The sequence below is a fragment of the Xyrauchen texanus genome, chromosome 21, assembly GCF_025860055.1.
Source record: "Xyrauchen texanus isolate HMW12.3.18 chromosome 21, RBS_HiC_50CHRs, whole genome shotgun sequence".
NCBI classification, from domain to species: Eukaryota; Metazoa; Chordata; class Actinopteri; order Cypriniformes; family Catostomidae; genus Xyrauchen; species Xyrauchen texanus.
In genome coordinates this window covers 17255651-17270526 of record NC_068296.1, presented here as the reverse complement: position 1 = coordinate 17270526, position 14876 = coordinate 17255651, and the positions used below count along the sequence as shown (strand labels likewise).

At 37.1% G+C, this 14876-nt stretch overlaps 2 protein-coding genes across 3 annotated transcripts in view; both read left to right on the top strand.

Annotated features, from left to right (window-relative positions):
* The window catches only part of LOC127661923 (tumor protein p53-inducible protein 11-like), a 75813-nt gene extending 66845 nt beyond the window's left edge, over positions 1-8968 (top strand). For both annotated transcript variants that reach the window (XM_052152883.1, XM_052152884.1), the window contains exons 4-8: positions 2670-2728; positions 5095-5143; positions 5296-5392; positions 6873-6974; positions 7709-8968. In XM_052152883.1, coding sequence (XP_052008843.1) covers positions 2670-2728; positions 5095-5143; positions 5296-5392; positions 6873-6974; positions 7709-7842 — 441 coding nt within the window. In that variant the 3' untranslated portion in view covers positions 7843-8968. The remainder of the gene's footprint in view (positions 1-2669; positions 2729-5094; positions 5144-5295; positions 5393-6872; positions 6975-7708) is intronic.
* A 5353-nt stretch (positions 8969-14321) lies between these two features.
* The window catches only part of LOC127661915 (CD82 antigen-like), a 32756-nt gene continuing 32201 nt past the window's right edge, over positions 14322-14876 (top strand). Inside the window, exon 1 of the mRNA XM_052152873.1 lies at positions 14322-14444. The gene's annotated coding sequence lies outside the window, so the exon portion shown is untranslated. The remainder of the gene's footprint in view (positions 14445-14876) is intronic.

The following is a 14876-nucleotide window of genomic DNA, read 5'->3' as shown; positions in this document are numbered from 1 at the left end:
TGAAAAACTACAGGAAACGTTTGACCTCTGTAATTGCAAACAAAGGCTACTGTACCAAATATTAACATTGATTTTCTCAGGTGTTCAAATACTTATTTGCAGCTGTATCATACAAATAAATAGTTAAAAAATCATACATTGTGATTTCTGGATTTTTTTTTTTTAGATTATGTCTCTCACAGTGGACATGCACCTACGATGACAATATCAGATCCCTCCATGATTTCCAAGTGGGAGAACTTGCAAAATAGCAGGGTGTTCAAATACTTATTTTCCTCACTGTACATACACACAGACACACGACTGCATACATGTGCACACATACGTAGTGCAAATCGAATACAAATCTGTTATATAAAGTACAAAAATACAGTATGTTTTGTACAATGCAAGAAGGTTATTTTTTTCCCCCTTTGTATGTAATGGCAGAAGAGGATATGTTGGATAATATAAAAATACTAAACTACTGTATTGCACATAATTATTGCTCAGTGGGGCAGTTTTAATGTTCATGAGATAGATAGCCTGAGGGAAAAAACTGTTCCTGTGCCTGATCCTGAAGCTCTGAAGTGTCGGCCAGAAGGCAACAGTTCAAAACGTCAGTGGGCTGGGGGAGCCAGAGTGATTTTTACAGCCTTTTTCCTCACTCTGGAAATGTATAGTTCTTGAACTTGAACAATCCATCAGTGGATGATGGGTTGAAATTAATATTTTGTTTGTGTGTGGCTTTGTGCTTGGGTTACAACACAACCCAGCTCTTTTGGATATTTTCTGAAAGATTTCTCTGATTATTTTGGATCTTTCTCAGAAAATTTTATTTGAGGGTTAGGTTTAGGGGAGAGAAAATCCTTGCTGAAAATAACAGTTTGGTTTGCAGATCTTTTGGTCTTCCATGGTCCCGAGCTCAGTAATGCTGGGAGACCAGCTAGAACAGATAAAACCAGCTGTCCATCTTAGGCTGGTTTTAGATGTTTTTTTTCAGCAGGGATATCATTAGCTCAGTATAAAAAAAGTCAATGGAAAGTTCCACCATGATATGAAAGCAAATGTGTGTGTGTGCAGTCTGATTGTATGGTTTCAGCTGGGTTTGGTCTACATTCTGGCAGTAGCTAAAGCAAATGTATTTTTGAGTCATTAGCACATCCCAGTATAAAAGGCAACAGCCGTGCCTGCTATATCACTGTGGCTGGTTCCACAGGGACTAGCACAATCCTGGCCCTCATAATTTGCCTTCTGTCTTCATCTCTTCATGCTTATTTCCCACCTCTTTGCTTCCATTCTGTCTCTCCCTCTCCTTTTTTCTTTTTAAATCACTCTATTGCACTCTCATTCTGTTTTGATTTTTTCACACTCCCTTTGAGGGAAGCCACACTGATGCACTCACACCTGCTCACAGTACTCTCCTATCTTCTAAGTATTGTACCAGTCTGTCACAATGAATATGATTTTAAAGCGGTGGATTTTTATTGGCTTTTCGCAGAGAATGAATGAAACATAATATCTGCTAATCCATCACAGCTTGATGGGGCTTCATAATGTGATCAATCAGGGCAGTTCAGCAAACCTGAAGGTGTGACTCAAATAACAAGATTCTTCCATGCACAGATTTATTGGAGAATAATCTAGCATGTGGTTAATTCCATTCTTTTTCTGAGCCTAACCTCAATGTCAGCATACCTGTGAACATTCAGGACACACTGCAGAGGTTTGGGAAAAATAAACATTTAAATGCCAGAGTGATTCTGCTAAATTATCATTCCATGTGTGAATGTAATACAGGAGTCACTCCCGAAGTTGCCACCATTAAAAGTAATGCAGCGTCTCATCTTCGACTGCATTTGTGACATTAAATTGTAAATGCCATGCTTGTAAATCAAATCTGGGTGGTCAGTCCATATATATATCCATTTATCATTATGTACATTCTGATAAATATTCTCTCATAGTAATTTTCACCAGCTTTTTTTTCCTTCTGTGTTCTTACACAGAAAAGCTTTCTCTGGAAAGTAAAATTCTCCTTTAGGAGAAATGCATGCTCTTTTTATTTATTAAATTGGTTTAGGCAGCCATATGGGATTCCATGGTTACACTGCTTATCATAGAACATTCTCACCTCCTCAAAAGATGATTAAACATTAAAGTATATTGCCAACACTTTGATTTCCTTGTAGTGTAGCTGCTTTTGTTTTTTACAGCTATGAAAAGGGAGTAGGTGGGTATGTTGAAAGACAGCCATAAACTCGGATATGTGTGAATCTGTAGAAATCATCAGGGACTTAAAGTGGGAGGCTGCATTGGTTAATTTGTTATCAAATTGGATTTCATTATAAATATAGTGTTTTATTAATCCACCTATCCACCTGTGGCCTCCAGATGTCAGCGTCACCAAAAGGTTTCTTCACTTATATTAAAGATGTCTTAGTGATTTGCACTATAGGACTGCAGCTAACAAACCTTGCACTATTAATTAATCATGTTTCAAACTGTTATTATTCATATGAAAGCAATGCAGAATGATAAATCCATGTCTTTTTCATGTTTAATTTTGAATTCTGTTAGAAATTACACTTCTTGAAATTATCATTTTTATTATTCTGAGTGATGTTTTTCTCTCTTGTCCCCTATCTCTCTCTCTCTGCCACACTTCACTTCCTCCTCTTCTCTCTCAGATCAGTCAGATGCTGGGGAATGAGATTAAGTTTGCCGTTCGGGAGCCCGTGGGACTGAGGTAAAACAACATCCCTGTGCTGTTCCATTTCTCTCTCTGCAGTGCCTAGGGGACTTTTTTCTAGCACACCTCATTAATTACTTTTTGCCTTGGGTCAACAAGACAGAAAATAGCAGGCCATTAATTTAAGCAAGGTTATTTTGACTGGCCACAGATGAACTAGCTGAACCGTGAACTCTTTAAGTGTTCATGTTCAGCCTGTATTTAAGCAGTGAGAACTGTTTTATCAGAACAACAAAACCTCTGTCTCTGTTCACCTGATGTACACTAAATCAAAGCAAAGAATGTATGTAAAAAAAGAAAAGAAAAAACCCCTGCCATAGAGGTCAGATCATTTATGTGCATTCTTAATGTAATTCTCTCCAAATATCTCCAAATATCACTTTGAATTTTGCACCATTCTGGGCCATACCATATGTTTAGAATACTAACAATATAGTCGGGTCTGAAAGTCTGAGACCACAAGTGAAAATACTTCTATTTCACATTTTTCTATTTCAATGCGATTTTTCTCATTTAAACTTGCACTTAATGAGCACTTTAATAGGAACACTATACTAATACTGGATAGGGCCTCCCTTTGCTCTCAAAACAGCCTCAATTCTTCAGGAAATGGATTCAACAAGATGTGGGGAACATTCCTTTGAGATTCTGGTCTATGTTGACATGAATGCATCACACAATTTCTGCAGAATTGTCAGCTGCACATTCATGCTCTACCACATCCCAAAGGTGATCTATTGGATCCGGTGACTTGGAAGGACACTGAAGAACAATGAACTCATTGTAATGTTCATGAAAACAGTTTGAGATGACTTCTGCTTTGTGACATGGTGCATTATCATCCTGTAAATAGCCATTAAAAGATGTGTGGCCATGAAGGGGTCAGCAACAATATTTGAGTTGGCTGTGGCATTCAAGCAACGATTGATTGGTATTTTCAGGCCCAAAGTGTGCCAAGAAAACATTCCCCACACCATTACACCACTGCCACCAACCTGGGCTGTTGAATTGGTTCTATGGACTCATGCTATGGACTCATGGAGTGGTGGTGGTGTAGTGGTCTAAACACATAACTGGTAATCAGAAGCACAATGGTTCGAGCCCAACATCCACCACCATTGTGTCCTTGAGCAAGGCACTTAACTCCAGGTTGCTCCAGGGGGATTGTCACTGTAATAAGGGCTCTGTAAATCGCTTTGGATAAAAGCGTCTGCCAAATGCATAAATGTAAATGTAAATGTAATGCTGTTGGCACCAAATTCTGACCCTACCATCTGTGTGCCTCAGAAGAAATCAAGATTCATCTGACCACATTTCTTCAACTGTCCAGTTTTGGTGAGCTTGTGCCCACTGCAGCCTCAGCTTTCTGTTCTTGGCTGACAGAAGTGGAACCTGACATGGTCTTCTGCTGTTGTAGCCCATCTGCCTTAAGGTTCGATGTGTTGTGCATTCTGAGATGCTATTCTGCTTACTTCAATTATACAGTGTGGTTATCTGAGTTAAGGTAGCCTTTCTGCCAGCTCAAATAAGTCTGGCCATTTTCCATTGACCTCTCTCATCAACAAGGCGTTTCCGTCTGCAAAACTGCCATTCACTGGATGTTTTTTATTGTGTGTGAAAATCCCAGGAGATCAGCAGTCACAGAAATGCTCAAACCAGCCCATCTGGCACCAACAATCATGCCACAGTCAAAATCACTGAGATCACATTTGTTCCCCATTCCGTTGGTTGATGTGAATATTTACTGTAACTCCTGACCTGTATCTGCATGATTTTATGCATTGCACTGCTGCCACATGATTGGCTGATTAGATAATCGGAGGAAAAAGTTGGTGTACAGGTGTTCCTAATTAAGTGCTCAGTGAGTGTATTTTATCAGAATAACTTAAGTAAAATGTTTGATTGAAAAATTAACTGATTTTCTTATTATTTACTGTAGTATATTCCCCTTTTGCTTCAATGACAAAACACTCAAGCTGGCATGGACTCAAGTTTGTGCAAAACATGACTGCCAGCATGACTTTGAGAATGTTCCAAAGAGCAATCTGACCTTTAGTTTAAATTTGTTAACATGGTCGGTTTCACACATTTTGATTATGTGATTAGTGACCTAGAAATAGTGTAGAATCCAAAATGTCTTTACAACAAAAGGTTTCTGTTTTGCATTTTTTTTTTTTATCCTTAAACTTTCTTTTTCTTTCGAATTAAATGACATTTTGAATCGCATGTTTCAAATAAGGTCTCAGAGACTTTTAAACCCCACTGTATATCATTGCTGAACTGCCCTCTGCATTTTAGAATGGGCAATGCACAGTCAAAGTTAGCTGCCTACTTTATAGACCTGATGTCTTTCCTTTGTCAAGGTTATGGATTCTCCTCTCTGCTGTGATTTTCACTGTCATGGCCCTTTTGGTGAGTTCAGTATCTCATCACTTCTAATAACTATTGCAAAGGAGTTGCACCATCACATTTGTTATGCTTCCTTACTATCTTTAGCCTTATATGATAATAACCCTATTCATTATCAAATGCATAATATCTGTGATGTTGTATGTGTTTTAAAGGCCCTAGCCTTTCCTAACCAACTATATGAGGTTGTATTTGATCAAGAGCAAACAGCCACCAGTGTTTCTATACGTCTCTATGGAGGGGCCATTCTGAGTAAGTCATGTTCTCTATTATCATATTGAGTATAATAGTGATGATGATAATGATCTTTCACAGCTTTAGTTAGAGGTGGCAATGTGGACAGCAAATCTATTTTATACCTATGTGTCTTTATACCCTTCCACACAAGTGACTTTATTAGGGTTTGTGCTTTTGTTTAAGCAACTAAATGGCCAGTCAGCCTATGGATTGTGAAAAACGAGGAGGAAATATTTCCACCAGGACTGCATGCTTTCTGCCACTCATTCATTTACGTTCGTACTTCCGCTTTGAAATAAAGCAGCTTGCTAGTTATATCCGGTTATATGTGTTTACAATACGCCGTAGTTTTGAAGTCCCCGAAACTTCACTTAGAATTAGCTTGAACCGCAAATGACAGAAGGTTGAAGGAGACTAGTAAAGGTACAAGTGCTCTTTGAATAAAACAACTACATGCTTCAAACACTGCAATGCTCCATGTGAGGGAGGACAAAGACCTGATGAACGCTTGCATCACCTTGTTTTTATTAAATGTGTTTTTTAATCACTTTTTAGTGTCATCGTTGCATTAATAAATATATCGCTCTATGTTGAAATGTAAATGGGGAAGTAGAAGAGCTGCCAAACATAATGAGTTATAACATTTGAAATTGATTATAAATGCGGTGTTTGGACAAAATAGTAGTGCAATTATTCCCATTTTTACCTGCTCCCTTTTCAGCTTGCCCTCAAAAATGTATGAACTATATTAGACATAATTTTAATACTGCTCCTTTAATCTTCCTTGTATTTAAGTCTGTCAGTGTGTATGTGTCTGATGTTCTTTAGTGACTGTCAGGGTGACATCAACAAGAAGCCCCCAGTGAAAACTTCCACTGAAGTTCAGCCATCATTTTCTGTCATCTTAGTTATTTCAGTTTCTCTTTTATGCCCTTTTGTTATCTTTTTTTCCTCTTTTTATTTATCTTTCATTTCTGAATGTCTCTGTCCTCCTCTATTTATAAAGTGTCTCATTTACACTTACACAACACATACCTACACTAACTTCTCTCACTACTATCATGGCAACAACACCTTATTGTTTGGAAAATTGCATTCCTCATCTTTCTTTTATAGGGTCTATTCAAAATCATTGAAAGTTAAATGTAATACTGTATACATTACATTGTAATTCTTGGGTGCAAAATCTAGTTAAAACTTTCTCAAATCATGTTGGATTATAATTCATTAGGTTTTGCACAAACTTGTAGAGACCATACCAGCTCAAGTTTGTGCTTTCAATAAAGCAAAACATAAGAAATTCTGAAATCCATGTGTGTTTTTTAATTCAAATTATGCTGATAATAATTTTAATTTATTCAATATATAAATAATGCAAAATAGAAATATTTTTACTATTTCATACATTTGCACCCCACCATATGAATTTAGAATTATTTAATTATTTTTAACACACTATCTCATTCTGTTTCCCATTTGTGCCCTATTTTGTCAGGTCTCTCTCTGATCATGTGGAATGGCTTGTACACTGCGGAGAAGGTCATCATCCAGTGGACATTACTCAGCGAGGCCTGCTACTTTGCCATTCAGTTTTTAGGTTTGTATTGAGACGTAAATCTGAATGTCTTATGCATGCTGGATCCACAGCTGTGGATGGACAGTGTAATGTCACGATGACACTGCCCTCTAGTGGTTGTGGTCCTTCAGTGGATTCATGATTCAAGCGTTTACACACATAGTGTACACACATTCCCTGTGCTTTATACTGCATAAATACAGCTGGTTAAAATGTTTCAAGTAATTTGTTTCTTACAGAATGCTGTTTTTCATCGATACTATTCAAACTCCCTAGAATTTACCATAACTACCATTTTTATTTATTTATTTTTTTACATATTTTAGTGTTATAAATAATGTTTGTTTTATAAAAAAATATTTAAATGTTATTTATTTTTTTATAAATTTAAGAATTACACTTAATTAATTTTTTTATTTAAATTTAATTTAAATGTATCACATATGAACAATCACACATCATGTTAATTTCAGACTGCAAGCTCACAACAAAAATAACGGGCAAATTAACCTTTATTTTTTTTATTTATTTTTTTAGCTGTGATGCTGTAGTTTCAGATTCGAAGCGCCACCACTGAATAATTAGTAATAATATTTACCCCATAAACTACATACCAGTGTGATGTATCAGTAGGCCTAGAAACAACAACAATATCTAATTAGTCTTTTTGATATTTATCACAAGTGTAGCATATTTTCGTCAGAAATGTCTAAGTTCAGATCATACGTGCATTTTTACACTTCTCTGTGTTACAGTGACTTCCGTCACGCTGGTGGAACTGGGTTCCCTTCCAAATAATGCCATCCTCCTCCTCCTCAGTCGCATCTTCTTCCTCATTGTCACGCTGTCCTACTACTACCACCTGGGACGGCGGCCAAAGAAAATCTGAGAGCCCCACACACACCAGCCCAACACACCTGGGGCTCAGGGAGTTGAGAGTTGGGCCGCTGGGCTGGAGATTTCATCATAAGCTTTGAACAGTGACACAGTCAAACATCACCAACCTGTTCACCTGGCGTTGAGCCTTACTGCAAGGACAGCGCCAAACCCCAGGCCTTTATTTTAATTTCCAGCTTAAACACAACACTGGAGTAAGCCTTTACAAGCATCTCTTTTTTATTTTTTTGTGGGAAATGCTCACAATGTTGTGAAGTGAATTCTGTTTGTCTTTTGGATAGTGCGGTGACAGTGTAGCACCCTCATTCAGCGTTTCTTCTTGTGTAAAGTATTGCACACTGTAGCCGAGCTTGGAATGCTGGTGTAACTGTCTGTATCTACTGTATGGTTTTTTTATGTAGAAATGCCAATGACTATTAGATCCTAGTCATGTGACATGTATAAGGGTGGCTAGTAAACAATAGAATGTGTTTTTTACATGTGGGCTGTTCATAAACAATATAACTATTATTATTAATGCTGTAAATGGAGTTAAAAACATTGGCACCCAGCTCTTATACTTGAGGATCATGACTGCCTGGCGTGTGTATCTGTATTCATGTAGATGGCTTTATCACTGTACCAGATTTACAGCTTGATTTACATGGCTACAGACACTCTTCCTCGTGATTCTCATATGGAAATGGTTATGAAAAGCTCAGTTTCTATGCTTTAATTGACAGACACAACAGATCAACTGAAATTGTCCAGTTAGTTAGTCGGTGCATTGAACTCTTGAGATTATGTTAGAACAAATCCTCTTCAGTTTTACCATTTCAGGAACTTAATCATTAAAGTGTTTTTTAAGGTGAACTAATTGTCCATATTTCAGAAAACAGATTTAGGTTTTGTTTGTGTCAATGTGCACTGCTGAAACAACTTTTTATTTCGGTAATGCCACAGAACATGGTTGTGTAGCATGATGGCATGCCACGTTCATTTTATCAACCAGTGTAGCAGTATTTTCCCGAACATTTTCCTAACATTGCCTTAATATTCTAAACTGCACAAGTGTTCCACATGTCGGCACACTGGCAGTTGTTTGTATTGTTATCTGGATAAATCTAAAAAAAAATATATATATATATATATATATATATATATATTATTATTATTATTTTTTTTTCTTTCAATTCTGTTGATTGAAAAGTTTTCAGTTGCTTATTTATTGGCCTGCCCCAAAGTTTTTGCTGAAATTATTTTGGTTTGTGGTATCACTAGCATGTTTATTGTCTGAGAAATTCTGAAATGATCTTGTATATCCAAGATGACAATTGTTCTTATGTAAAGTCTGCTGAGATAAACAATGTAGTGTGTGTGTGTGTGTGTGTGTGTGTGTGTGAGTGTATTTGATAGCTTATGGTGTACAACCCCCCATAAACAATGGATTTCAGAGCCTTTTCAAATAACTTTTCATCTCTAATTTTGTATTCTCTTGAGGCTGATGATCATGATTGGGAATATGGAAGGAAACAATACATTTAGCAAGAATCTATATAGCAGATAACTATTTTTAAGTGTACCATGCCACTTGGTTGGTTTTCATACACAGTTGATAGAGCTTATGTGGAGGCAAAACAGTGTGTATATTGTGTATGTGCACAAAAGTAGCAGTTACTCTTTGCGAGGTCTAATTAAGTGTTCACATTTGGCTCAGCCATTTACTCGCCCTCATGCCACCCCAGATGTGTATGACTTTGTTTCTTCTGCTGAACACACACTTAGATTTTTAAAAGAATATTTCAGCTCTATAGGTCCATACAATGCAAGTGAATGGTGATCAGATCTTTAAAGCTCCAAAAAACAGATAAAGTCAGCATAAAAGTAATATACATGGCTCCAGTGTTTTAATCCATGTCTTCTGAAGTTATCCAGTTTTTTGGGGGGTGAGAACAGACCAAAATGTAACTCCTTTTTCACTGTACGTCTGGCTGCAAGGTACTATTGGAAGTATAAAGAGATTTAAATCATGATTGCCAAAGAGACTGTTGTCAAGATGTACAGTGATAGAGTTTTCACTTCAGAAGACATTGATTAAACCACTGGAGTCTGATGAATAATATTTATACTGCCTTTGTGTTTTTGCAATTTCTGGTCCCCATTCACTTGCATTTTATGAACCTACAGAGCTGAGATATTCTTCTAAAAATCTTCATTTGTGTTCTGCAGAAGAAAGAAAGCCATACACTTCTGGGATGGCATGAGGGCGAGTAAATGATAAGAGAATATTCATTTTTGAAACTCATTTTCAAACTCTTTACAATGGGTAATAACAAGTTGAAAGGAACAACTTTGTAGAGGCTCGTGATACAGTTTCTTTAACAAGTTTTAGTCTCCTTTACATGTAAACAGGTTCACAATTTAGTAATAGCCTTCTAATCTCGGATATAGATTTCAAACATTTGTTCTGTGGCACTCCTCTATTCATGACTCCTGAGAATTATGGTGCCATGGAATTAGAAATAAATATCCAGTTAGCTAATAGTGGTATACATAAAGTCACTGAAGTTGTGTTGATGTACTTTTTAAATGTGTGCAAATATTTTATTAAGAGATGTTATTATTACCTGCATTGTTATCTTGTTTTTTTTTTGGAATAAAGAAAATGTAAACATTTATCATATCAGTTATTCAAGGTATTGTATTGTTATTATAAATGCTTAATCTGTTACCCTCTCCCATGAGGTGCAGGACCAGTTGATTTAATGATGGTTTAAACTTTTTGTCAGCATATTGTGTTTAAAACTAAAACTTAAAGATAATCTGTAAACCTATGAATAGCTAAATAGCTCTAATTTTAACCAAGAAGAGATCTACCTTGGTCTCAATTAGGTCCTTGTTAAATTTAAAGGGTAATTTTTAAGAACCTAAAGCAATGGTATACACATTTGAACTGTATTTAAGTAGTTATTCTTAGAATTTGTACTCCCTTGAGCATTTGTACTTTCAGTTTATTTAAACATTAGATTTTCTTTCTTAAGGACTCTACATCTATGGCTGCAGATTTGCCCTTTAAAGTGGCTTCACACAACCATCATGCAATCTCCTGCAGGATCGGTCTGGCGGACTTACCTAAATTTAAATACATTTTTTAATAAATGTAGTACATTTTGATTTGTGCTTTAAATTAACTGTCATTTTGCATTTACTGAAAATGCAGCTCCTACAACCCCAATTCCAAAAAAGATCCTACAGAATGAGAAAAGCTTATAAAAACAAAAAGGAGTGATCTGTTAATTATATTCACCGTTTGCTGTATTGAAAGCACTACAACTACACAAACATTTTAAGATGTTTAACCTTGCGAATTTCATTGGGTTTCTTTTGTTGAAAATGTACAATCATTTCAAATCAGATGATTGCAATATAGCCTACTAAAAAGTTGGGACAGTCGAGTGTTTACCACAGTGAAACATCACCATTTCTTCTAAAATCACGTACTAAGCATTTGGGCAATGAAGATACGAGTTTAAGGTTAGAAATTGAATTTTCTCCCTTAACAATTGTACAATGTTTTCATTGCTGTATAGTGTGCTTCATAACGTGCCACACGTTCTCAATTGAAGATGGTCAGGACTGCAGGCAGGCCGATCTAGCAACCGCACTTATTCGGCTTGTAGCCTACGTGGTTTGAAGTTGACCTGCTAAAAAATGCTGGGACATCCCTGGAAAAGACTGTGCTGGATGGCAGTATATGTTGCTCCAAAATTGTACATATGTGTCTGCATTAAATGTGCCCTCACACATGTGCGAGTTACCCATACCATGGGCACTGACACACCCCTGGCCCATACTGACACTGGCTTTTGGACCTGACACTGATAGCTTGGATTGTCCTTTTCCTCTTTGGCCTGGAGAACACAACGGCTGTGTTTTTCAAAAACTATTTGAAATGTGGACTCGTTCGGAAAAAACACAGTTCCACTGTTCTACTTTCCATCTAAGATGAGACCGAGCCAGGAGAAGTCGGCAGCGCTTCTGGTCAGTGTTGATGTAGGGCTTCTTCTTTGCATAGCAATGTCTTAACTTGCATCTGTGGATGCAGCGGTGAATGGTGTTGACTAATGTAACCGGTCCTGCACAACCTGCTCCGAATGGGACTCGAACCGGCGTCTCAGACATGGGAAGTGGGAGCGCTAACGAGGAGGCTAAAGGCTATAGCCTCTAAAGTCAGTCGCTAGTGCGCTTCTTTAGGCCAGGGGAGTGAGGTTTACATTTTGCACAGCTACCTACCAGCTGGCTTCGATTACACTCTCCCCCATAAACCTCACTCCCACCTGGGTCATGGCACCACTGTAATCAGTCCTGCTCGACCCGCTACAAATGAGACTCGAACTGGCATCTCCGGCATGGGAGGTGGGCATGCTAACGAGGAGGCTAAAAGCTACGGCCTCTAGTGTCAGTCACTAGTGCGCCTCTTGAGGCCAGGGGAGTGAGGTTTACATTCTCCAAAGCTTCCTACCAGCTGGCTCCCGTTATTCTAACAAAGGTTTACTAAAGTAATCCCAAGCCATGTTCATTATATCCATTACAGATGAAGGATATTTTTAAGACATTTTCAATGACGTCTGAGGGATCATACACATTCAGATGTGGTTTTCAAATACTGTAGATTCTTCCTAAAATGAAAAAACACAACAGATGTTTTAACACTTTTGACCTGAGGAGGGCAGCATTGTCAACAAATGAGCTCAGAGATGTTTTAATCGCAAAAGCTTTATTTGCATTGGAACAGTAATGGGATATTAATACTTCAGCAGTGGGTGGTTAAAGAATCATTCCAACCTGTGGTAACAAACTGATGTATGAAATAAATATTCTACTAAATATGTTACAAAATTTATGCTGAATGTGAAATAAAACTTCAGGGGCTACTCTGATTGAATAAACCTGTATTTGGAGTAACCATTCAGGCTTTAACCATTCATTTATTAGATTTATAGTGACTATATATATTGAATTTAGTTTAATTTACTATTAAAAAAAAAGTGTGGAAAAGCTATCTGTACACAGTAGCGAGAGTAAGGGACCAAGAAGAAGCTTCATATGAAAGCTGTAAAAAGAGTTTAATCTTTATACATTTTATATGTAGCCTATTTTTTTTATCTAAATCCTGCCATCAGTCTGACAAAATAACATAATGAGCAAAACTACACTTACCATAACACACTAAATCGAATGATTAAATAAAAAAGTTAATCCAAAAATGAAAACTCTGCTGTTGTTCCAAACAAGGAGTGTTTTTAAATTTTCACTCAGTGGAAAGGAATACAATGAAAGTGAATGGTGACTGAGGCTGTTAGTCCCTCCTAACGGCCTAACATCTCCTTTTGTGTTCCACTGATGAAAGAAAGTCATATGGGCTTGGGACAACTTGAGGGTGAGTAAATGATGATGACAGAATTTTAATTTTTGAGCAAACTATCTCTTTAACAAACATATATAACCAATCTTCATGTATTAGGCACAGTAGGATGAACTGCTGTAACACAATCCTGTTTTTGTTGTGGGTGTTTAAAGTTCTTGTCAACATGCTCAGACAGGTTGCTATCACACATGACAACGCCTCAACCAAAGTTGGCTTCTGTATATGTGTATGTGTGTAAACATGTAGGCTATTATATAATTCAGTAATTACTCAGTGCCTCTAACTAATTCCAACAAGGTCTCTATTCCAAATATCCTAAATATATCCTATTTCTTTTTAAATTACAGTCCCAGGAAACTTATACTCTTAATTAGCTACACAGTTCTTCTTTTAGTTCATTTGTAAACAGTGTTTATTCTGCTACTCTGTATTACTTTTTGTGTGTATTGTGTTGTCCTGTTGTATTTTGTATTGCAATACTAATATATATATATATATATATATAGATATTGTGGAAACTGTAGATTCCATGGCATCTACAGTTTCCACAAAATACTCAAATAAAAAACAACTGTATGGCATCTGGTAGTTTATCAGTGACACTATGGTTTCTAGAGATTATTTGTTGAAATAACAACCTCCGCGGCTCTATCATAGTAGACTGTAACGGTCAAATAGCGTGTTACGACAGTAAGTCGCCCTTTGCGTATACCGTCCAAGTGAATGGGAAGAGCGGTAAACTGACACCTAACTGTCGCAAAATTGTCCGCGTCTTCTCTTATAAAATGTAATTTTTATCGTAGTAAACTCCACACATAGTTCACTCCAAAAGGATAGTTTAGTTTAAAATATGTTTAAGATTAGCTCTCGTGTGGTAACTTGATTAATTCATGAGTTGTTTCCTCACAAAAGCAGTTTATTCAGCACACTGAATCATCTCCTCCATAGACATGCATTTAAAAATAACGGCGCTCATAGATTGTCTATGTCTATGTTACTAATGCTACACTTGTAGGGAGCTTGTAGAAGAGCTCTCCAACCTATTGCACAGTCCGTTGAGGTGGTGAAGGGGTTAATCTCATGGTGAGGTTTCACATGCTGCTGCACGCGTGTGACTAACACAGTTTTTTGTTCAGACTCTAGGACGGTCGATACCGAACTTTACACTGCGACTGTACACAAAAGATGTAAGTTACTTTCTCTTGTATCCAGTATCACAGTACGGAAAGCAATAACAGTAATTTAACTTTCTGGTGGCCTGAAGTTGCGTCAGTAAGTTAATGTAAACGCATTCGTGCTTATTGATATTTTAGGTACTGGTGTAGTGAAGTGAAGTGTGTACCTTCACATTTCTCACCACACTTAACTTAGTTAAACTTAGTTAAACTAAGTTCTGTACTACTTTAACATTTTAGGGACTGTTGTGTTTCTTTTTATTTACTCTAAAAAGTTCGCTGTTGTGGCACTGGATGCTTATATAATTTTCACTGGGTTCTCGTTAACAGCCGCGACATTTTCGCAAACAGCTGAATTTTACGCGTTTCAGTGCGCATATGAACTTTATTCACATGCACTTCAATGTGTTGAATGAGCCTTAAGCTGTGTTTTAAGTTACGACT